This window comes from Neomonachus schauinslandi, chromosome 11, assembly GCF_002201575.2.
Source record: "Neomonachus schauinslandi chromosome 11, ASM220157v2, whole genome shotgun sequence".
Lineage (NCBI taxonomy): Eukaryota > Metazoa > Chordata > Mammalia > Carnivora > Phocidae > Neomonachus > Neomonachus schauinslandi.
Window position 1 is genome coordinate 27367841 of NC_058413.1, and position 23229 is coordinate 27391069.

Sequence of the window (23229 nt, forward strand, 5' to 3'; positions counted from 1 at the left end):
TAACACCCAGTGCTCCATGCAGTACGTGCCCTCTTTAATACCCATCACCGGGCTAACCAATCCCCCCTCCCCCCTCCTCTCTAAAACCCTGTTTGTTTCTCAGGTCCATAGGCTCTCATGATGATACCCTTTTCTACATAATATGTCTTCAAGTAGGCTTACATATATTTAATGTTTATACATTTTTATATTTCCAAGTATGTTTGTATTTAATGATCACTAACTACCATTGCTAGTTCCTGGGCTAAGTGCTTCACATGCGTCATGCCACTTAATCTTCCCAACATATTGATATTCTTATTTTAAAGATGAGAAAATTGAAGCAAGGAGATGCTATGTAAGTTGCCCAAAGTCTAAGGAATCTAAAATAATGTAACATTGTAGCTAATAGCCAAGCCTGGATTTGAAACCAAGTCAGCGGACTCCCATATCCCTGCATTTAACTGCTCTGCTATGTTGCTGGCCTGTATTCACTCATTTCTCATTTCCTTAGATCCAAAAGGAATCTGAGGCCTCTTCAAACAAGGGTACACATAAAATAGCATAGTTCAAAGCCAGAAGAAGAAAAGAAATCATATGAGAGCCCTTCTAGTTTTGGAGGCACCAATCCCATTGTGCCCAAATTTGCACTTTCTAAGTCAACGTTGCCAATTTCTTAAGCGTCCTACCTGTTGGGAAGAAGATGAGTTGCTACACCGGTAACTCTGTGGGGGCAGAGGCCTTGTCTTGGTGCCACTGTGTTTCTGGTGCCTGACAGTGTTAAGACTGAAGAAGAGGAGTGGGGAAGATGAAGCTGGATGCATAGATTTGATTCAGGCTGCCGCTGCCGCGGCCACTCATTCAGAACAGGTGTTGGGTCAAATTGGATGGCATATGTGACTTGGGAACCCAAGGCAAAAATGAGGATGGGAGAGGAGGAGAGGTAGAATAAAATAATATTTATCTTTCTTATCTATTCTCCACTGTATGCTATTTTGCTTTTTTTTTAATAAATCACTGTAAACCACCTTGGATCCCTTTTAGAATGAGGCAGGATATAAATAAATGCTTATATATTTATACAGACACATAAAATATTAGATTGAATTGACCTGTTTAATGAAATCCTTTGTTGTCTGCTGAGATAAAGAAAGGGTGGTGTCATCATCAGGAGGAGGCTAACGATTGCCAGATTCGCAGACTAGGTGGTGAGGCACGAGCCGAGCCAAGATGATGAGCAGGGGTGGGCTTTCCGTGGGCTTTGGGAGCCTTCCCTGTGTTCATCCCGGGTAGCGCGACTTCTAGGCCTTTGCCATGCCGCTCGTCTTCCTCTGGAACTTGAGAGTTCCCCTGAAAACTGAACGCTGTACCTCAAATTCATGCAGAAAGAATATAGACTTTTGTTCTTTCTTTATTTGTTGCAAACAATTTTACTTCTATTCATGCAGCTGGAGACTGTATTTAAAAACAATTGCATACATCACACGTGTGTCATATTGACCTTTGGTCAACTAAACCCCCTGGTTCTCATCAGAGAGTCCCCTCCTTAGATTTGTGCCCGTGACGTTTTACACCTAAATTCAGGACTTTGCATTCATTACTCCCATTTTGTAGATGGAGAAGCAGGTTCAAGGAGGCTGAGTAAATCTTCCTTGTCTTGTGCTCTTGCCTTTTCTCTCCTGCCCTGTGGCCTCTTCATTTTTATTTGTTTGCTCCCAGTCCTCAGAATTATGCCCTTTCGGTGGTTGATTCCGTGTGTCCTTGACCAGGTGGTACCAGAGCACTGAATGATGGGGTTTGAGGGGATTTTCACAATATCTTCTCTGGGTGGGGAGTATTTGTAAAATATGACAAACAATCCATATTGGGTGTCTCCCATACTGTCCTTATGCTAAAATGATTTCCTGCCTTGCCCTGTCATCTTCATGTACTAGGTCTCCAACCCCTAGAGGAAGGGGAAAAGGAAGAAACCCTACGCGGTTTGGTTGGGTTTACACCCCAGCCCAGTCATCACTGGGTGCCCTTGGCACACTCTTGCTTTGTTCTCCGCAGAGAAGATTTGAGGGTGAGTGTAGTAGGCCTGTGCTCCTTGGCTGTGTTCAGGATGCCGAAATCAAGTGGTGAGGTTTTGTCGTGTTACAGACAGAGGTTTACTATGGAGCTCATGGTGCACATCACTTATTTTCCATCAAGACAGAGAGTTGGTTCATGGGGGGCGCTTTACACTCCAAGTCCGGCTGGATAAGTCTCACTCAACATGAGAGCCTCTCAGATATCAGGACCTTTTGTTTATGAAGAAGAAAACTTTGGGAGGTAAGGAAGGGCCTGATGAAAAAGATTCTTCCCTTGGGTAGGTCACTACACAAAGAAGAAATCGTTTTTCTGTCTCCTAGAAGCTCAAATAGACCAGGGCTGCTGTTTCTCAGCTGGGGTGACTCAGGGAATAGAAGCGTCTTGACCTAAATAATGAGTATAGCCCTTTTTATCTCTGACATCCGTGTTTTTCCCAGCCCTTACCAGGGGTCACTGAGGTGCACAGACAAGCATTGATTGGTTCAGTTCTCCAGAACTTTTACTATTTGTAATACTTGTCAGCATTCATTTAGTATATGTGCTGCCGAAGCAAGCACTTTGTCAGCATTCATTTAGTCATCAGATATTTGTTGAGTGCTTTCTAGAATCAGGACAAACTAAGAAAGCAACAGCAGTGGGTGCCTGCCCTCAAAGAATCTCTGTCTAGAGGAGGAGACAGATATCAGTTAAAGAATCACAGCAACAATATTATAATTACAAAAGTGGTAAATGATCTTAAAGAGAATAGACAGAGAGCTCAGTTAGTCTAGTGGTTACGTGACAATTCCAGTAATCCCGTCCATGAATGTGGACATCCAGATGTGGGTTGGGGGCAGGATGGGAGTGAAGAACCAGTGTGGGTGGATAGTAGGGAACAAGATGTTGAATAATGGGGTAGTAACTTTTTATAAAGGCAATGAGTGGGTATTTTTCATTTAATGCTCTTGTAGAGCTGGCATGTTTTCATCAAGTGGATGTGTCATTTTTATAATCAAAAGATTTCAAAATAAAAACTAGAGAAGATGGTTTGTTGGCTTATATACAACATTTTCTTCTCGCAGTTGTGGAGGTTGAGAAGTCCAAGATGAAGGTACCAGCAGATTTGGTGTCCGGCTCAGGGTGGCTTCCTGGTTTATAGATGATTGTGTTCTCACTGTGTTAATGGTGGAAGGGGTGAGGAAATGCTCTGGAGTCCCTTTTATAAGGACGCTAATCCCATTTCATGAGACTCCACCCTCACGACCTAAGCACCTCCAAATACCATCATGTTGGGGATTAGATTTCACCATATGAATTTTGGGGGGATGTAAACATTCTGTCTATAGCAATGTATGATGTGTAAATCTACTTATTCTTGGCCCTGTCCAAGGAAGGATGCCATTCTAGAGTGGAATCCTACTTTTCCTTAGGACATCTCAGGTCCCGCTGTGAGTGAGGGTGTCAGCATTAACCCATATAATATATTCCAGTGATGCTTAATTTGTCTTTTAGTCTTGATATAAAAAAATAAACACGAATAGAAGTTCTGGTATTTTCTTCCTGCCTCCCCAATGGAAGTTCTAGTATTTTCTTCCTGCCTCCCCATGCTTCTCATCATTGGATCATCCTAGATAAATGCTTGATGCATATCCCACACTTCGGAGATCACTGGACTAGAGGACAGGAAGATTATTTGGGGATACTAAAGGCAAACAGTAAAGCATCACTTTAAAAATGTAGGAGGAGGGCGCCTGGGTGGCTCAGTTGGTTAAGCGACTGCCTTCGGCTCAGGTCATGATCCTGGAGTCCCGGGATTGAGTCCCGCATCGGGCTCCCTGCTCGGCAGGGAGTCTGCTTCTCCCTCTGACCCTACCCCCTCTTGCGCTCTCTCTCTCACTCTCTCTCTCTCTCAAATAGATAAATAAAAAAAATCTTAAAAAAAAAAAAGTTAAAAATGTAGGAGGAGATGTGACTGATTCTCTGTGGAGCAGGTGAAGAGTTTGTTTCTTTCATTTGTTCATTCAACAAACAAGAAATTGAGCAATTCCTGCCAAGTGCTGTATTATACGCTGGGGAGAAAAAGATGATTCACTTAGTCCCGTCCCTGGGGAGCTCCCAGCTAAATGAGGAAGACTGAAATGCAAATGAGAAATTGCAGAATAGTAGATGGAAAGAGGTAGTACAAAATGTTCAGAGGCCCTCACCTTCTGTGTGTCTTTGTTACTTTTTTAATTGGCTCTACTCTGACCACTGCTTTTAATTGCAATGCCTCTTGCATGCAGCCTCCCCCACCCCCATACAGGAAATATTATGTGTGTCTTTTTTCTTAGTATCCGGTGGCTAATGACTATGAAATGATAGCACAATCATTTGTGAAGGTGACTTGGACAACCGTCCATCCAATGAGCTCATCAATAGACTCTTCTCTTGCTATTCTGTTTGTTCATTAAAACAAGCTTTTAAAAAGCTGCATGTATTTATTTAATACTGATTTCATAAGATGGCTTTTTTTTAAAAAAGCTGCATGTATTTATTTAAATAGTGACTTCATAAAGTAGGAAGAAGTAGCTAAGTAATCAATTTTACTTACTTCTCTCATGATGTTTTGTCCTGTGAGTTTGGGTACAATATGCATAATTTATATATCATAGAGCTAAAGTAATTTTTAAAGTTTCTAGTTTCAGATAAATATACTTTATAATAAAACATGAATTTAAAAAAATCAATGAAATGATCATTTGGGTAATAGGCTGGATTTAAGATACCCAAAGGATCAGATTACTGTAGGTGAAATTCTTCCTGGAGCGTGAATCAAGCATTTTGGGAAGTGGCATTAATTTTGTTAGACTTGTTCAGGATAAGGTTTCAGCGGATTAATACTCTGAGGTCCAAAAAGTCCAAACTATCTGATATTCCCCAAAAGCCTGGGCATCAGCCTGGGCTGAAAGTTTGATTCTTACAGAAATCACTTAGCTTTATGCTATTAACATGCCCTGGCCTGGCTCCCACCCGGACCGGTTATTAGCTACACGTTGGCTTTTGGTCTTACCAGGGACTGGGTAAAATAGGGTGAATTGCTTATGCAGATTTATCACCATTTCTCAAAAGGACAGCACACTGCTCCCCCTCCAAGCATGTACCCTTTTCATAAATTCAGTGACTATTTTTAGAGAGTAAATGACATCAGAAAATTTTAAAAAATTTATATCATATGCTAGAATTTGGCCTTTGTTTACTTAAACATTATTCAACCTGAGTATAAAATATACTGCTGGGGCCCTTTAAAAAAATTTTTTTTGGTTAGATATTTAATTCAACTATAAAGACAATTCAAGTGAGAAACTTCAGTGCATTGATTTTCTTCTTTGCGTCATTGCACTGTAATTAGCTGAGTTGCGTTTTAAATGCAGCACAAGAACATCTTTCTTGTCTGTTTATGTCAGAAAAAAATGGCTAATGAGCACTTATCAAAAAGATGAACATTTTTTCATTAGATTAAGTAAAATCAAAAGAGATTTATAATGTACTATTATGTTTCAGCTTGGAATAAATTGAGTAAAATAGCTAATATCTTCACAGCTTCCTGAGAATTTCTTTGCATGGCAGGATCCTCCCCCCCACCCCTGCTTCGGCTTCAGGGAAGTGCCCGTTTGTGGCGACAGGCTTTGTGAAGTCAAGGCACATTCCCAAAGGATATGGAATGCCCTTAATATTATTTGTAAAATCTGAGTATCTATGAAGCAGGTGTCAAAATTGATTTCCTTTGGATATGCTCGTGTTCTTTGCTACTTAAATATACAGCTCTTTAAAATTGCTTGAAAAAAGGATTTCCCTCTACTTTCTCTTCGTGGTCAGTCAGAATGCCACCTGGTACTCAGTATCATGCAGAGCATTCTTTTATTTTGAGATTTTTGTGTGTGTTCAAGTGAATGAATATTATTAACCTCTGTGTTCCCCGAAGGTAACAGGCGATGGAGGTTGATTCCTCAGGAAAGTTTAGTGTAAAAATGTACAAGTTTAAAAAACTTCTCCTTGTAAATGTCACCTAGATGGCAGGTTATTTTCAGGTCATCAAAGGTTCTAAGACATTACCTTCTTTTTTACCATGTGAGAGTTAAAATCTGTTTTTATCAGTGTCTGCTTGGGGCTGTATGTGCACATCCACAGAACAACTGATATAACAAGGCCTTATATGGATAAAGAAGAACTTAACTTTCTCAAGTTTTTTGAGTTAGCATTAGGGTAAATGGACGAGAGATAAATTCTCTGTATAAAAAAAATAAACTTTTCTGGACACTAGAGACTTAATATAATCATATAACTTCTGTCCACATAGCATACTTTTTGGGAAAACATTTTAATTGAAGTATAGCAGATTCATAAATGAAAGAAGCTTGGTAAGTTTCTACAGAGTAATATACCCATGTAAACACCACCCAGACCAAGTTGTAGAACATTACTAACACTGCAAAAGCATTCTTTATACCTCTCCCCAGTCATTATCGAAAGTAGTAATCATTCTGATTTCTGTCACTGTAGCTTCTGATGTTTTGGAACTTTATATGAGTACAATCATAAAGCAAGTACGCTCTTGTGTTTCACTTCTTTCCCTCAAAATTATTTCTGTAAGATACATTAATGTGATTATGTGTATCAGAAAGTCATTTTTCATTGTTGTGTAGTACTCTATTCCATGAATCTACCACTATTTATCCATCCTGCTATTTGTTTTGTTTCCAGTTTGGGGCTATATGAACAATGCTGTTATAGATATTCTTGTATGTGTCTTTTGGTGGACATATGTATGCATTCCTGTTGGATATATGCAAAGGAGTGGAATTGCTGGGTCACAGGATATGTGTTTGTACAATTTTAGTATATACTGGGAAATAGATTTCTGAGTTGTAGCTACCAGTCACACTCCCATCAGAAGAGTATTAAAGTTCTAATTGCTCTACATACTCACCAACAAATTAAAATTTTAGCCATTCTGAAGGGTTTAAAAGTGAAATCATTGTGATTATCATTGCATTTTCTTGATGGCTAATAATGGTTAGATAGCACCTTTTATTATGCGTATTGGCCATTTGGATGTCCTCTTTCATTATGTGCCTACTTAAGTCTTTTGCTTCTTTTTTAAAAAATTGGGTTGTCCATTTTTTTCTCATTGATTTTTAGAAGTTCTCTCTATATTTTGGGTATGAATTCTTTGCTGGATATGTGTATTACATACCTTACTGGTATCTTTTGATAAATGTAAGTTCTTAATTTTGAGGAAGTTATATTTATTAATCTTTTCTTTTTATGGTAAGTGATTTTTGTGTCCTGTATTCAGAAGTTATTTTGCTCACCCCAACATTAAGAATATAGCCTGTGTTACTTTCCAGAAGGTTTATTGTTTTTCCTTTTACATTTAGATCTGTAATTCATGTGGAATTGATATGTATGCATGCTTTGAGGTAGGTTAAAATTTCATTTAAAAATGTCAGTTATTAAACGTACCATCTTTTCCCCCATTGCATTGAGTAGCACTTTTTTCATAAATTAGGTGATCTTATATGAGTGGTCTATTTTCTAGATGCTCTACTTTGTTTCACTGATTTACTTGTCCATCTTATCCCAATATCACTATTTTAATTACCCTATACTTTATCATACATCTTGATATTTGATAATGTAAATTCTTTAACTTTATTCGTTTTCATGGTTTTTTTTTTTTTTTTTTGGCTGTTCTAGCTCTTTTGCCTTTCCATGTAAAATTTTAGGATCAGTTTATTAATTTTTATAGAAAAACCAGCTCAGGTTTTGATTGGGTTTACATTGAACTTCAAGATCAATGGGGAGAACTGACATCTTTGCAATACTTAGTCTTCTAATCCATGGACATAGTATATCCCTCCAATTTTGTAGCTCTTCCTTAATTTTTCTCAGCAGTGCTTTGTAGTTTTCAATGTATGGGTCTTACACATGCTGTTCCTAGGTATCTGGTATTTTTGATGCTGGGGATTCTTAGATAGCTTACATTATAGCAATGTAAATGATATTGTTTTAAAATTTCATTTTCCATCTGTTCAGTGTTAGTATATAGAAATATAGTTGATTTTTAAGTATGATGTCTGTATCCCATGATGGCTAAATTCACTTTTTTTTTTTTAAGATTTTATTTATTTATGTGAGAGAGAGAGAATGAGAGAGAGAACGAGAGGGGTTGGTCAGAGGGAGAAGCAGACTCCCCAGTGAGCAGGGAGCTTGATGTGGGACTCGATCTTGGGACTCCAGGATCATGACCTGAGCCAAAGGCAGTCGCTTAACCAACTAAGCCACCCAGGCGCCCCTCGCTTTTTAATCAATAGTTTATTTGTAGATTATTTTGAATATTTTATGTATATAATTCTATAATCTGTGATCAATGACACAGATTTTTCTTTTAAAACTTAAAAAAATAATTTTAATAATTTTAATTTCTTTTCTTTGGACCACTGTGCTTAATAGAAATACAATGATGATAATGTTTAATAGTACATTAAACATTATGATGCTCAATAGAAGTGATGATTTCTTCTATTACTAGTTTATCAAGATTTTTAAACATCATGAACGGACATTGAATCTCATCAAATGCTTGTCTGGGGCATCTGTTTAGTGACTATATAATTTTTCTTATTTACCTCATGGGGTAAATTATATTGATTGATTTTCAAATGTTAAACTAGCCTTGTATTACTGTTATAAATTAACTTGGTTGAAATCTTCTTTTTCTGTATCATAGGATTTGATCTGCTAGTATTTTTATTTGATTTTGTCAGATTTTTTCATCTATGTTCATGAGAGAGATTGGCTTATACTTTTCCTTTCTGGTAATAATTATTTTTTGGTAAGTTTTGGTAGGGGGCCTCATAAAATGAGTTCAGAAGTGATTTTATTTTATCCATTCTATGAAATAATTTATATAAGATTTGTGTTGGTTCTTTTTGAAATGTTTAAAGAATTCACTGATAAAGTGATTTGGGCCTGAAGTTTTCTTTATGAGTAGGCTTTGAATTATAGCTTCTTATTTTTAATGGACATAAGACTGGATTATCTATTTTTTTTTTCTTGTGTCACTTTTGGTAAGTTAGTATTTTAAAAAAGGTATCTGTCCATATCATCAAAATTATCAAATTTATTGGTCTAAGGTTATTTATAATGTCTCTTAGCTTTTTAATGCTTGTAAGATCTGTAGTGATGTTCTTTTTCCCTTTATAGTATTACTAGCATTTTATCAATTCTTTTTTTTTTTAAATTTAAAGAGCCAACTTTTAGTTTTGTTGTATTCCTCTATTGCATGGATTGGCAAAATATGGCTCCTGGTCAGATCTACCCATCACTTGTTTTTGTAACTATAGTTTTATTGGAATACAGCTAAATCCATTCATTTACGTATTGTCCGTGGTTGCTTTTGCACTACAATGGCAGTGTTGAATAGTGGTGAAAATCATGTAGTCCACAAGGTCTGAAATATTTACCCTTTGTCCCTTTACAGAAAAAGTTTAATGACCTGTGCCCTACTTTTTTTCTTTTTAAATTAATTTTTGCCTTTATCTTTTATTGTTGCTCTTATACTTTCTTTGAGTTTCATTTGCTGTTCCTTTTCACACTTCTTGAGATGAATCCTTAGGTCATTGATTTTCATCCTGAGATTTTCATTTAACTGTTATATTTTCGCTAAGTACAGATGAGCTGTATCCCACAAGTTTTTATATATCATATTTGCATTATTATTCATTGAAAATGTTTTATTATTTCTATTGTTATTTCTTACTTAACTCATAGGTTATTTACAACTTTATTAATTGATTTTCAGGTATTTAAGGATTTTCAAAGTTTTTTCCTTGTTATTGATTTTTAGATTAATTCCACTGTAGTGAGAGAGCGTACTCTGATCTTAATTCTTTGAAATTTGTTGGGACGTGTTTTATGGCCTGGTATATGTTTTATTTTGGTAACTGTTCCATAGATACTTGAAAATAAGGTATATTCTGTAATCATTGGGTGCTCTGTTAAGTTTGTTAATCATGTTGTTCTGATTTTCTATATTTTACCTAATTTATTTTCTGCTTGTTCTTTTAGCTACTGAGAGATGTGTGTTAAAGCTGCCCACTGGGTTTGGGAATTTGTCTGTTACTCCTTTGGTTTTGTTAGCTTTTGCTACATTTGAGACTATGTTGAGATCTTCATGTTGAATTGACCTTCTATCTTTACCAAAAGTTTTCCTTTATATGTAGTAATACTTCTTGCCTTAAAATCTATTTTGTCTGTTTTTAGTACATTTATACCAGCCTTTTTTTTTTTGGGTTAATGTTTGTATGTTTTCCATCTTTTTCCTCACAGCTTTTCAGTGTCCTTACATTTAAGTAATGTGTAGTTGGGTTTAAAAAAAATACATTTTGACAATCTTTGTCTATTATTTGGAGTATTTAGTTACAACTAATGTAATTATTGTTATTTTTTTTCTCAAGTCTACTACCTTACTTTGTTTTTTGTGTGTCTCATCTGTGTTTTGGTCATTTCGCCTTACATATTTTCTTCTTTGTATTTGAAGATTTTTTTTATTGCTTAGTTTTCCTTTTGTTAATTAAATATTCATTTTCTATTATTTTTGTGATTATCCTAGAGGTTACAACATGCATCCTGGACTTACGGTCTACCTTAAATTAGGATTGTTACCACTTACTGAAGAATACAAGGACCTTAGAACACTATAACTGAATTTACTCTACTATCCCTTTGCTACTGCTGTGGAATATTTTAAATATCTATATATTTATATTATACATATTAAATACCATAAGATATTATCAATATTATTATTTAAGGAGTCAGTATTAATTTAAATTTACCCACTTATTTACCCTTTCCACTGCTCTTCATTCTTTTCTTCATTATTATGCTTTCATTGAGGATCATTTTCCTCCTGCTTAAAGAGTACCCTTCTGCATTTCCCTTAGTGTAGATCTGCTGGGATGAATTCTCTCAGGTTTTGTTAAAATGGCTATTTATTTAGATTTCAATTTTGAAGGATATTTTCTCTGGGTGTAGAATTCTAGCTTTGCAATTCTTTACTTGAAGAGCTTTCAAGGTGCCATCTTCTGTTTTCCATTGTTTCCATCAAATAAGTCAGCCTATTGTTGTTGCTTTGAAGGTAAAATGTCTTTTCTTTTTTTCTTCAAGATTCTCTTTGTCTTTGTCTTTGGTTTTCAGCAGTTTTGTTCTGGTTACTTTTCTTTAATTTAACCAACTTGGAGTCATAATGATTCTTGGATCTGTGGCTCCAGGTATTTCAGTCTGGGAAAACTTTCTGTCAGTATCTCTTCAAATATTGCTTCTTACCCATTATCTGCCTCCTGTTTATCTAAAACTTTAATTACAACAATTATGTCACTTAAAAAAAAAAAGTGCTGTCCTATATGTGTTGGTTATGCTTGTTTGTATTTTAAATTTTTTAATCTATTTGTGCTTCAATCTTAATATTTAAACTGACCTATGTTCCAGTTAATTTTTTTCTTCTACTATGACTAATCTGTTGTTTAACCTATCTACTGAATTCATAATATAATGATTATATTTCATAGATTCCATTGCTCTGGTAAAATAGTTTTTTAAAATCTGTTTTTGAACATATGAATAATAGTTTTGGGGGACAACTTTAATTTTTTTAAATTTCAAATTTACAGAAAACTTGTAGGAATGGTGGAAAGCATTACTGTATATCTTCTACCAAGAGTTACAATGTGTTACATTTTTTCCCCCATTTGCCTTATCATCCTTTCCTCCATGCACAGGTGTTCTCCCCTGCCACATTCACACACATTATTTCTTTCTGAACCATTTGACAGGATGTTGCAAATGTCATGCTTCTTACTTCCTAAATTCTTCAGTTGAGTTTACTAAAAACAAGGAATTCATCTTACATAACCACAGTACAACTATCAAAATTAGGAAGTTTAATATTGATATAATACTATTGTGTGATCTACAATCTGAATTCAAATTTTTATCAGTTCTTGTAATAATGTCCCTTATAGCTCCATTTTTTTTTCCCAATCCAGTGATTTAGGATCATGCCTTACAATTAGTTGTCAGGGATATTTAGTCTCTTTTAATCAAAATAATTCTTCCACCCTTATTTGTCTTTCATGATCTTGATATTTTTTAAGAATATAGAACAATTACTTTGTAGAATGTTCTTCAATTTTGGTTTTTCTGATGTTCCATCATGATTAGATTCAGATAATGCATTGTTGCCAGAAATAACACAGAAGTGATACTGTATCTGTCTCAGTATATTGTCTCAGTCTGTTGGTTTGTTATTGGTGTTACTGACTTGGATAACTTGGTAAAATCATACTGTCTTTGTGTGTGATCCACCATAAAGCTACTGTTATTGATTTGTAATGAGTAAGTAATTTGTGGGAGAAATATTTGGAGACCATATAAATATTATGCTCCTCACCAAACTTGTGCCTAGTGTATTTTAGCATTCATCAGTGATTCTTGACTGAATCAATTATTACTATGATATTTGCAGAATGATGATTTTCTAAATCTATTATCCTTTCTACATTTATTACTTGGCATGCCTAGGGAAAGAATAACTTTTCCTTCGACCCCATTTATTAATTTTGCAGACTTAGGAATTCTTATTTAATTGAGAAGATTATAATCCATCAATCTAATTTTTTCTTTTAGAGAGTTGTGGGGACAGAAGGAGAGAGAGGGAGAGAATCCCAAGCAGGCTCCACACCCAGTGTGGAGCCCAATGTGGGGCTTGATCTCACAACCCTGAGATTGTGACCCAAGCTGAAATCAAGAGTTGGATGCCCAACTGACTGACCACCCAGGCACCCCCCACCCTTGATCTCATTTTTAAATCTAATGCTCAAATAGTCCAGATATGGCCATTTCAAACCCCCTTAGGCAGGCTCTTATGGACTTTTGCAATCTTCTTTGAACTTTCTTTACTTGCTGGCACAACACGATGTGCCACAACAGGATCATCTTTTATTTTATCTGCCCCAGCATTGGAATCAGTCATTTCTTTAAGGCATCCTCCTTTCCTTTAGTGGAGAAAGGTGTTTAGAACCTAAAATCTGGATACTTCAATACGATCATTTTGCTACTAGAGTGTCATTGTGTCTAGGCTCAGTGGAGATAAGAAGATAAGAGGGAGATTTCTGTCTCTAATCTGTGAATTCATACTGATACTCCAAAATTTAATCTAACACCAGAAGTCTCATCTTAGTTTTTCCCCTTCCTATTTGTAAATCCTTTCTCCAAGTGAGAAACCTGGCTCACATTATCCTTGGCATATCTACCCATTTTCCCCAGTCTTAGGTTCACAGAAAGCAGTTCCAGAATTGCTAATCCTACCACTATAAAAAAACATGTGCACTAACCAGTGTTTAGTATTTGTTAAAAGATTTTTGTCTTTAGACTGAGGGTATATAGTCAAAACTCTGTATTCAAAAGTAATTATTTTTCCCTTCAGTGTGATTGTTACTCATTTGAAATATAGTTGGACTCATTTGTTTCTGTTTATATTCCATTTTTTATTTCTTTTCCTTCCATCATTGTTAATTTCATCATCATCATCATCATGTGTGAGTATGTAAAACATTAACATGGTCCCCAAACCCAAAATTACACAAAAAGCTATATTCAGAGGAGTATTACTTCCCCTTTTTCACCCCACCCACCTTGTTAATGCACCCTCATTAGTTTCAAGTGCAACCTTCCTTATTTTCCTTTTGTAAATATAAATAAATAATTATCTTATTAAAGCATTAGCCTGAGCACAGGCATCAAATTTAACACATCTAGTAGCCTGCTAGAAAACTCTCTGGGGATGGAGACTGGCTGGTGCCATCTTTACGCTCTCCCTTTGCCGTGCTCCAGAGTACCAACATTTCCTGGAAGGGAGCTTTTGCCTGTTTGGTGCCCTGGTTTTTGCAGCTGCTACCCAGAGGACATCCCTTGATCCCCTGGCTCTAGTAGCCGGGGATGGGGTAGGGGCTTGCATCCCTGGGTCCCAGGAGACTATGGCAGTCAGAGAGGCAGTTCTTGGCAGGATGCCACCCCCAGGGCATTGCATAGATAGCAGACAGAAGCACACCCCCCAGTCCTGTGAAATAGGCCTTTGTGCCTGGCCTGGAGCTGTGGTCTGAGGAGCAGGCTTCAGGTTTGTCAGACATCTAGTGGCCTGTAGAGCTGCTTTCAAGGAACATAGGCTGTGCATACCATCTGGGTGTTCTCCCTCTGCCTTGCTCCAGCTAGCCTGTATCTCCCAGAAAAGAGCTTATTTTCTCTTCTTTCTTATGCAAAAGTAGCATACTATATATGCTTTCTTGCCCTTTGCTTATTTTGACTGACTGCAAATACATCCTGGAAATCACTCCTTATCACACCTTCTTTAGTTTTTATTTACAGTTCTATAATATACCATCGTGTGAATGTACCATAGTTGATTCAACCAATCCTGTTTGTTTTATCCCAGTATTTTTTCAATAACCAATAGTGATGTTCCTTCTTCATATGTATTTTTGTATTCTTTTTTTTTTTAAGATTTTATTTATTTATTTGAGAGAGAGAGAGACTGAGAGAGGGAGCACATGAGAGGGGGGAGGGTCAGGAGGGTCAGAGGGAGAAGCAGACTGCCTGCCGAGCAGGGAGCCCGATGCGGGACTCGATCCAGGGACTTCAGGATCATGACCTGAGCTGAAGGCAGTCGCCCAACCAACTGAGCCACCCAGGCGCCCTGTATTTTTGTATTCTTGAAGGTGTACCTTCAAGGTAAATTCTTAGATATGAGTCAAAAGGTAAACTCACTCGTGATTGCATTAGATATTGTCATATTCTCCTCCCATAGCGGTGGGGGACATTCCCACCAGCAGCGTGTAAGGGGTCCTGTCAAGAGAATGTGCTGTCAAGCTTTGTATTTTTACCAGATTTCATCATTGAGAAACAGTAATGCAGCATAGTTATAATTTCTCATATTATGACCGAAGTCTATCTTTTCATATGTTTAAAGGTCATTTAAAGACATTTGTGGATTGTCTCTTTGTGACTTTCATTTATTTTTCTGTTGGGTTTTTAAAACTCTTAACCCCCTCGGTTTTAGAGTTTTTTATGTATTAGGGATAGATATTAGCCCTTTATCTGATGTCTGGTAATCATGGTTATTTTAAAATTTGTGTGAGTCTCTGAATCTCTTTATTTTTTATTTTTATTTTTTTTTAATACTTTTGGATTTTGGTCATTCGTTCCTCTTTACTGGTAGGCCTGGCTGGTTTTGACTGAATGCCAGACTGTGTATGAAACATTGCAGAGGCTGTAGGTGGTGTTATTTCCCTCTCAAGGTGATTTAACTTGGGTAGGTAAGCTTGATCAAGGCTGATCAGTTTAAAGTTTGTCCTCCCTGTAAGGGGGTAACCCTTCTCGGGTTGAATCTGAGAGTCTGGGGTCTTTGCCCTCCTCCTCAGCAGCCCTGAAAGCTATGTCCTCAGCACAATGAGACTCCTATTTTCTCCTTAGGTTTTTAGCCTTGTAGTAGTTGCTTTCCAAGGGTTTGTCTGTCTCCTCAAAGCATGTGCTGTGTGGGAGGCAGCAGATGCCCTGAGGGGACCCTGCACCTCCAGGCTCACATCTCTGCAGCTCACCCTTCTCCAGGATGCTGGCCTATCACTTTTTGTCCCCTCTTCCAACATGACAAGACCACCAGGAGCTGTAGGCTGCTGCCATCTTGCAGGCTTTATTCCCCACACGTTGAGCTGGCAAATACCCAGATGAGAAAGTGTTGGCAAGTGCTGGGCTCCCTTGAATGTGTTCCCCTGTCCCCAAGGTTGCAGCCTGTAAAGTCCTGCTGCCTTGATTATTTGCTCCTAGCTTCAAGCAGCTCTTCTTTTACATTTATCTAGCTTTGATAGCGCTTCTCAAACAGAGGGGTTATTCTGATACTGGTTATTCTAACACAGCCGGTGGCAGGAGTCATCTCTCCACTTAGCACATTTCATTGAATTTGTGTGGAAATGAGAGAACACAGTCAAATCGACAAAGCATTTTAAAATCAACAAGGAAATTGGCCTGCACATCACCACTGGGGAGGGAGGGTAGAAGTTGGTACCACCTTTCTGGAGGGCACCGATTTATCTCAAAATCTTTAACAATTGCCCTTTAGCAATTCTGCTTGGGTGGTGTTTACCCTAAGAAAATAATCCGGATGTGTGGGAAGATTTACTTACAAAGATTCTAATCCCAGTCAATAAAATTGGAGTCAGAATCCTAAGTATGCAACAATAGAGGATTTGATAAATTGTGGTGCTTTAATACAATGGAATATTATGGAATTCAACATTACAAATGATGTAGAAGAATATGCACGCATGATAATGATCTATTGTTAAGCATAAGAGATAGTGACACGGCATGTGTAATATGGTCCAATTTAAGAATGCATATACAGATACATGAATATAAGACTGGAATAATGAATATAACTGGTGTCATTGGGTTGTTGGGTATCCCCCCTTTGTTATGCATATTTAAATTTTTTCCCATTTTTGGAAAGTTACTTTTGTTCCAAGAAAAAAATTCATACCCTTAAAAAAGCCCTGATAGTAGGCCCAGTTGATGATATTTTCTGGCAAACATTTTATTTTATACTGGTTGCCTGAGCTCTCTCTTTATGCCCTCAGTGGTGTTACAGATTTCAGCAGAAATGTACCCACCTCGGGGTGCCTGGGTGGTGCAGTCAGTTAAGTGTCGGACTCTCGGTTTTGGCTCAAGTTGAGATCTCAGGGTCATGAGATTGAGCCCCTCCTTGGGCTCCACGCTCAGTGTGGAGTCTGCTTAAGACTTGCTCTCCCTCTGCACCTACTCACCCTCTCAAATAAATAAATAAATAAATAAATAATAAATCTGAAAGGAGGGACAGGAGGGAGGGAGGGAGGGAGGAAAGAATGTACCCGCCTTGAAAATACTTTGTGGAACAGAAGACTTCCATACAAATATAAATCAAATTTTTTTATTTAAATTCCCACTAGTCAAATTCAAACAGAGGCTTCACTGGTTTCTGTCAGTGTTTGCGAAAGCCTTTTTAGTAAGGAGTCTTTTAAAAAAGTAAACAGATTTGTGACAAGGACTTGGATTATAAAGGAAGATTTACCTCCTAGGAGAAAAATCGAATTTCCTTTTGAAACCGATGGCCAAAATTGAATGAAATTGCTTTTGTAAACCTGATATCAAGATTTCGGCACACCATCCTTATCCTTTGTTGCTTTCTTCTTGAAGGTCTGCTCCAAGACAGCAATCACCAGCTATGACCTGTTGGGCTTCGAGGTTGCTTCCTAGGAATGTCCGTTCCTTGGGCACATCACCAAAGAGCCAGAGAGTTGCGGATTGTCATCGACACCATGAGGCCTATGGGTACTTCTTACCCATCCAGACGAGATGGCAGGACAATGACCAGTATGGCCACGTGAACAATGCCGTGTACTACAGCTACTTCGACACTATTATCAACCACTACCTGATCAGGTGGGTTTGGCTTCTGAGCCCCCTGTCCTTCTGTCATTCCTCAGGCACACCCTTTGCTGGGAGTTCATGCAGGGCATGATGGGAAGAGATTCCTTCCATTTTCTTCTGCTAGGGCACCTTTTGGTTGAGCCCACTGAAAGTCAGGTGATTCAACAGGGGAACAGGAGGACCGACATGTGAGTGAGGAAGTGTCACCTGCTGCTCCTGCAGTCTCAGGTGTTCGTATATCTTGGTCCTTTGCACTAAATTGGCGGCAAATGTGCAGGCTTTGCATCTCAAATGAGCATCTCCACAAAAAACCCCCCGCATCTATTTAAACTTGAGCAGACAATAACATCAGCCCTCGGGCCTTTTTGTGAGAAAAGCAGCTGCTTCCCCCAAACAGGGCACATAAGGGGGAAGGAGAGTAAGGATATAAAGATGTTGTTATAGCCTCTGAATGCAACGATGACATGATTGCCTTTTGATGTGTGTTTGCAAGGTGGTTAGTATATATTTGGTTAGTATAATTCTCAGTATGAAAGATTGTATTGTAAAAAGAAAAAAAGATTGTGTCATATAGACAGATCTGAGTAAATCCTACCGTGACTTTGCATTAGCTGTGCAATTTTGATCAACTTATTTAACCATAGTGAGTCTCCTATAAATATAACTACATCTATTGAGAGCTTTCTCTGTGTCTAGCACTGTGAAGCATTTTATACAGACTTTCTAAATTGAGGTATAACTGACATATAATATCATACTTGTTTGAGGTGAACAATGTAATGACTCGGTATTTGTTTTTTTTTTTTTTTTAAGATTTTATTTATTTATTTGAGAGAGAGAGAATGAGAGACAGAGAGCATGAGAGGGAGGAGGGTCAGAGGGAGAAGCAGACTCCCTGCCGAGCTGGGAGCCCGATGCGGGACTCGATCCCGGGACTCCAGGATCATGACCTGAGCCGAAGGCAGTCGCTTAACCAACTGAGCCACCCAGGCGCCCCATGACTCGGTATTTGTATACATCATGATCACTACACTAAGTCTGTTACTATCCATCACCATGCAAAGTTACAAAACCTTGTTTTTTTTTCCTTGTGATGAAAACTTTTAAGATTTACTCTTCTAGCAACTTTCAAATGTGCACGACAATACTATTGACTAGAGTCACCGTGCTGTACATTACATCCCCATGACTTATTTCTTTTATAACTGGAGGCTTGTACCTCTTGACCCCCTTCACCCATTTTGCTCACCCTCCAGCCCCTCTCCCCTGTGGCACCACCACTCTTTTCTCTGTATCTATGAGTTTCATTTTGTTTTTAGATTCCACATATAAGTGAGTTCATATAGCATTTGTCTTTCTCTGTCTGACTTAATTTCATTCATCATAATACCCTCAAGGTCCATCCATGTTGTCACAAATGCAAGGTTTCATTATTTTTTATGGCTGAGTAATATTCCATTATGTATATATACAATATAAATATATATCTATATTTATATAGATATATATATTTGTGGATTTTTTTTTTGCATAACAAGTTTATTTTTTTTAAAGGCATATATAGACAATAAACAAAGTAAACAATCAGATCTTCACTTCTACCCGGTCTTATCTGTCCTAGAACTGTTCCATTAAGTTCCAGTCTCTAAACATCTTAAATTTCAATAATCGTCCTCTTCATCAGAGTCCATGACTTTTCTTCTGTTGAATTTAACTGTGGTTTTCTTTTCTGTTTGTTGGCTTACTTTTTCAAGGATTTCTATTAAACCTTGTTTATATATATAGATATAGATATATATCTATATATATACTTCATCTTCTTTATCCATTCATCCATCAATGCATATTATGTTTTTTCCATATCCTGGTTATTGTAAATAATACTGCAATGAACATAGGGGTGCATATATCTTTTCAAATTAGTGTTTTCATATAATTCGGATAAATACCCAGAGGTGGAATCATATGGTATTTCCATTTTTAATTTTTTGAGGAACTTCCATACTGTTTTCCATGGTGGCTACACCAATTTTACATCCCTACCAACAGTGCACAAGGGTTCCCTTTTTTCCACCTCCTTGCCAAAAGTTGTTATTCTTTGTCTTTTTGAAATAGCCGTTCCAATAGATATGAGGTGATATCTCATTGTGGTTGTGATTTGCATTTTTCCCTGATGATGAGTGATACTGAGCATCTTTTCATGGTCTGTTGGCCATCTGTATGTCTTGTTTGGAAAAGTAGCTATTCAGATCCTCTGCCCATTTTTTAATTGGAGTGTTTGCTTTTTTGCTATTGATTTGTATAAGTTTTTTTTATATATTTTGGATGTTAACCCCTTATCAGATATATGACTTGCAAATATTTTGTCCCTTTCAGTATGTTGCCTATTCATTTTGTTGATAGTTTCTTGTGCTGTGCAGAATCCTTTTAGTTCGGTGTAATCCCACTTGTTTATTTTTGCTTTTGTTGCCTTTGTTTTTGGAGTCAGATCCAAAATATCACCAAGAGCAATGTCATGGAGTTTACCACCTACATTTTCTTCTAGGAGTTTTATGGTTTCAGGTCTTCTATTCAGATTTAATCCATTTTGAGTTAATTTTTGCATATGGTGTAAGATAGTAGTCTAGTTTCATTCTTTTGCTTGTGGCTGTCCAGTTTTCTCAAAACCGTTTATTAAAGAGACTATCCTTTCCCCATTGTATATTGTGGCCTCCTTTGTTGTAAATTAATTGACCAAATATGCATGGGTTTATTTCTGATCTGTCTATTCTATTCCATTGATCTATGTGTCTGTTTTTTATGCCAGTACCATACTGTTTTGATTATGATAGCTTTGTAATATAGTTTGAAATCAGGGAGCATGATATCTACAGCTTTGTTTTTCTTTCTCAAGATTTCTTTGTCTATTTAGGGTCTTTTGTGGTTCCATACAAATGTTAGGATTGTTCTCTATCTCTGTGAATTTTGATAGGGATTTTGATAGGGATTGCATTGAAGCAACCTTATTCAGTCAGTGACTGGTGGGAGCTGGTGTATAAATACCCCAACTTCCTCACCTCTTGGATGAGATAACTGTGAGCCACCCACTTTACAGAGGCTCCCAGCTTCTCCAGGGGGATTAAGCTCCAGTTCCCAGATTGGTAGTTTTTTTTTAATTGAGTTAAAATTTATATAACATAAAATCTACTATTTTAACGAATTTGAAGTGTACAAGCAGTCACTTTCATTTCCCCTCTCCTCCCTTCCCTTGGTAACCATGAATCTACTTTCTATCTCTATAGATTTGCCGATTCTAGACATGTCATAAAAATGGAATCATACGATATGTGGGCTTTCGTGTTTGTCTTCTTTCACTTAGCAAGATGTTTTCAAGGTTGATCCATGTTGTAGCCTCTATTATACTTCATTCCTTTCTATGGCTGGATAGTACTCAATTGTATGGCTATGCCACATTTTGTTTATTCATTCATTGGTTGATGGACGTTTAGGTTGTTTCCACTTTTTGGTTTTTAAGAATAATCTCATCATGAGGGCTCCACCCTCATGACCTCATCTAAACCTAATTACCTCCCAAAGGCTCCACCTCCTAATACTGCCCTATTGGGGGTTATGATTTCAAAATATGAATTTTGAGGGGAATATAGTCATGCAGTCCATAACATGGCATGTTTGTTGTGGCTTTTGAATATCTCTCATCTATGAACCTCGGAAGTTGATGTGTAGGTAATGATGATTGAGTCCTTTATCCACTGAGGATTGTGTCTGTGTGGTCCCAATTTGTTTGAAACTGTTTCACACAAGACCTGTTTCTGCCAGTTTGGAGGGGGTGGGGAGGGGTTAGCAGCATGTAAGGAAGAATTCCTGACAGAACAGAGTGTCCTTTCTCACGTAGGGGTCTCCAGATATTACACATTTACTCCAAAATTGTGAAAATACCCCTGCCACCATGTACAGGGACTTCCTAGTCATGACATACTTTTTCTTGGAGATCTGAGGATGGTCTAAGAGGTGGTTCACTGACTGTCAGAAGCCAAGCCAGCACCACATAAAGGTGTGAGAACACGGGGAAGACCAGCTAAGGGGAGCCAACCTTGTCTCATCAGTGTGAGGTAATATGAGGAAGGGCAGCTGGTCCAGCCAAAGCAACGCATCCCAGGCTAGCTGGCACACTCACCTCCTTTCACCTGGCTCTCTACGGATGGGCAGCGCTGGACGTGCACCAAACACCCATGGGATAGTCAATGAGCAACATCCCCGTCTAGAACATTCTGTCTTTGAGGGGGATTTTTCTGTAGGAGAGGGGACCAGGGAGTTGTGGAAGGCATGGCGGGGGAGGCTGAGAGAGACAGCGGAAGAGGCTGCAGCCTGCCCAAAGTTCCCATCACTTTGACACGCGGAAGGGGTTAAGTCATTCTTGAACAGTTTACCGCTCATCAATTGTAATTAAATATGTTTATATTAAATTATGTTCTGTAATTAATGTAAAATCCTTTAGCCTGTGCTGTTATTAGAACCAGATGCTGAAGTACCAACAATATTTCAACATGACTGTGCTGCCTCACCAGCTGTCTGACTGTAATTACTTTAATCTCAGCTTGTTATCTAATTATCACCTTTGTAAAGGGGAAAGCACTCTCTAATGCTTACTGATTGTTTCAGAGGATGAGGAGGAGCGGGGAACAGCTGTCAGAGGTCGTGGGCCCTGCTTATCACAAGGAAGGAACTTATCCTAAAGCCTATTCAGGGCAAAACTGCTGGGGGAAAAAAAAAAAAAAGCCGTCCCGGGCGGGAACGGGGGCCTGGCCCGTGAGGGGGGACAGTTGAAGGATGGTGAAGTGGTGAAGGATGCGGCCCCTCCTGTGCACATACTGTCAGGTGATACCTGCCTCTTCCAGGGATGACTGGAGGACAGGTTACCCACTCTGTGTGACTCTGTTGCTTTGTCCATCACATGGAGACGGTCACAGTGCTAGAGTCTCTCTCAGAGGACAGTTGGGAAGATGCAGGGAGATAATGCACATGATGAAGCCCTCAGCACAGTGTTTGACAAGATGCACATACTCAGTAAATGTTAACCCTTCTTCTTCCTTTTTTTTAAACACATTTATTTATTTATTTATTGATGTAGTGTTCCATGATTCATTGTTTGCATATAACACCCAGTGCTCCATGCAGTACGTGCCCTCTTTAATACCTATCACCAGGCTAACCCATCCCCCCACCCCCCTCCCCTCTAAAACCCTCAGTTTGTTTCTCAGAGTCCATAGTCTCTCATGGTTCGTCTCCCCCTCCGATTTCCTGCCCTTCATTTTTCCCTTCCTACTATTCTTTTTTTTTTTTTTTAACATATAATGTATTATTTGATTCAGAGGTACAGGTCTGTGATTCATCAGTCTTGCCTTCTTCCTTTTAAAAAAAAAACTCACTGCTGGTTTTCTCCATCTTAGCTTTTATAGCCAAATCTGAAACAATTGAAAATGGATATCTACATGCCAGCAACTTGGTATTATCAGGTTGTTTTCCAAATTATGTTTAAGTTCTGTCCTTTGGGGACTGAAATTTACCTTTTCATTGCTTTTTCAGAAATGGTTCACCAAATCAGTCAAGAGTATAAATAAGTATTGTCAGGGAAATCTGGGA

At 37.9% G+C, this 23229-nt stretch overlaps 1 protein-coding gene across 1 annotated transcript in view; it reads left to right on the top strand.

Annotated features, from left to right (window-relative positions):
* Window positions 1-23229, top strand: part of LOC110575713 — a 152838-nt gene that overhangs the window by 47329 nt on the left and 82280 nt on the right. Inside the window, exon 2 of the mRNA XM_021684727.1 lies at window positions 17356-17601. Within this exon, the coding sequence (XP_021540402.1) occupies window positions 17356-17601 (246 nt within the window). The remainder of the gene's footprint in view (window positions 1-17355; window positions 17602-23229) is intronic.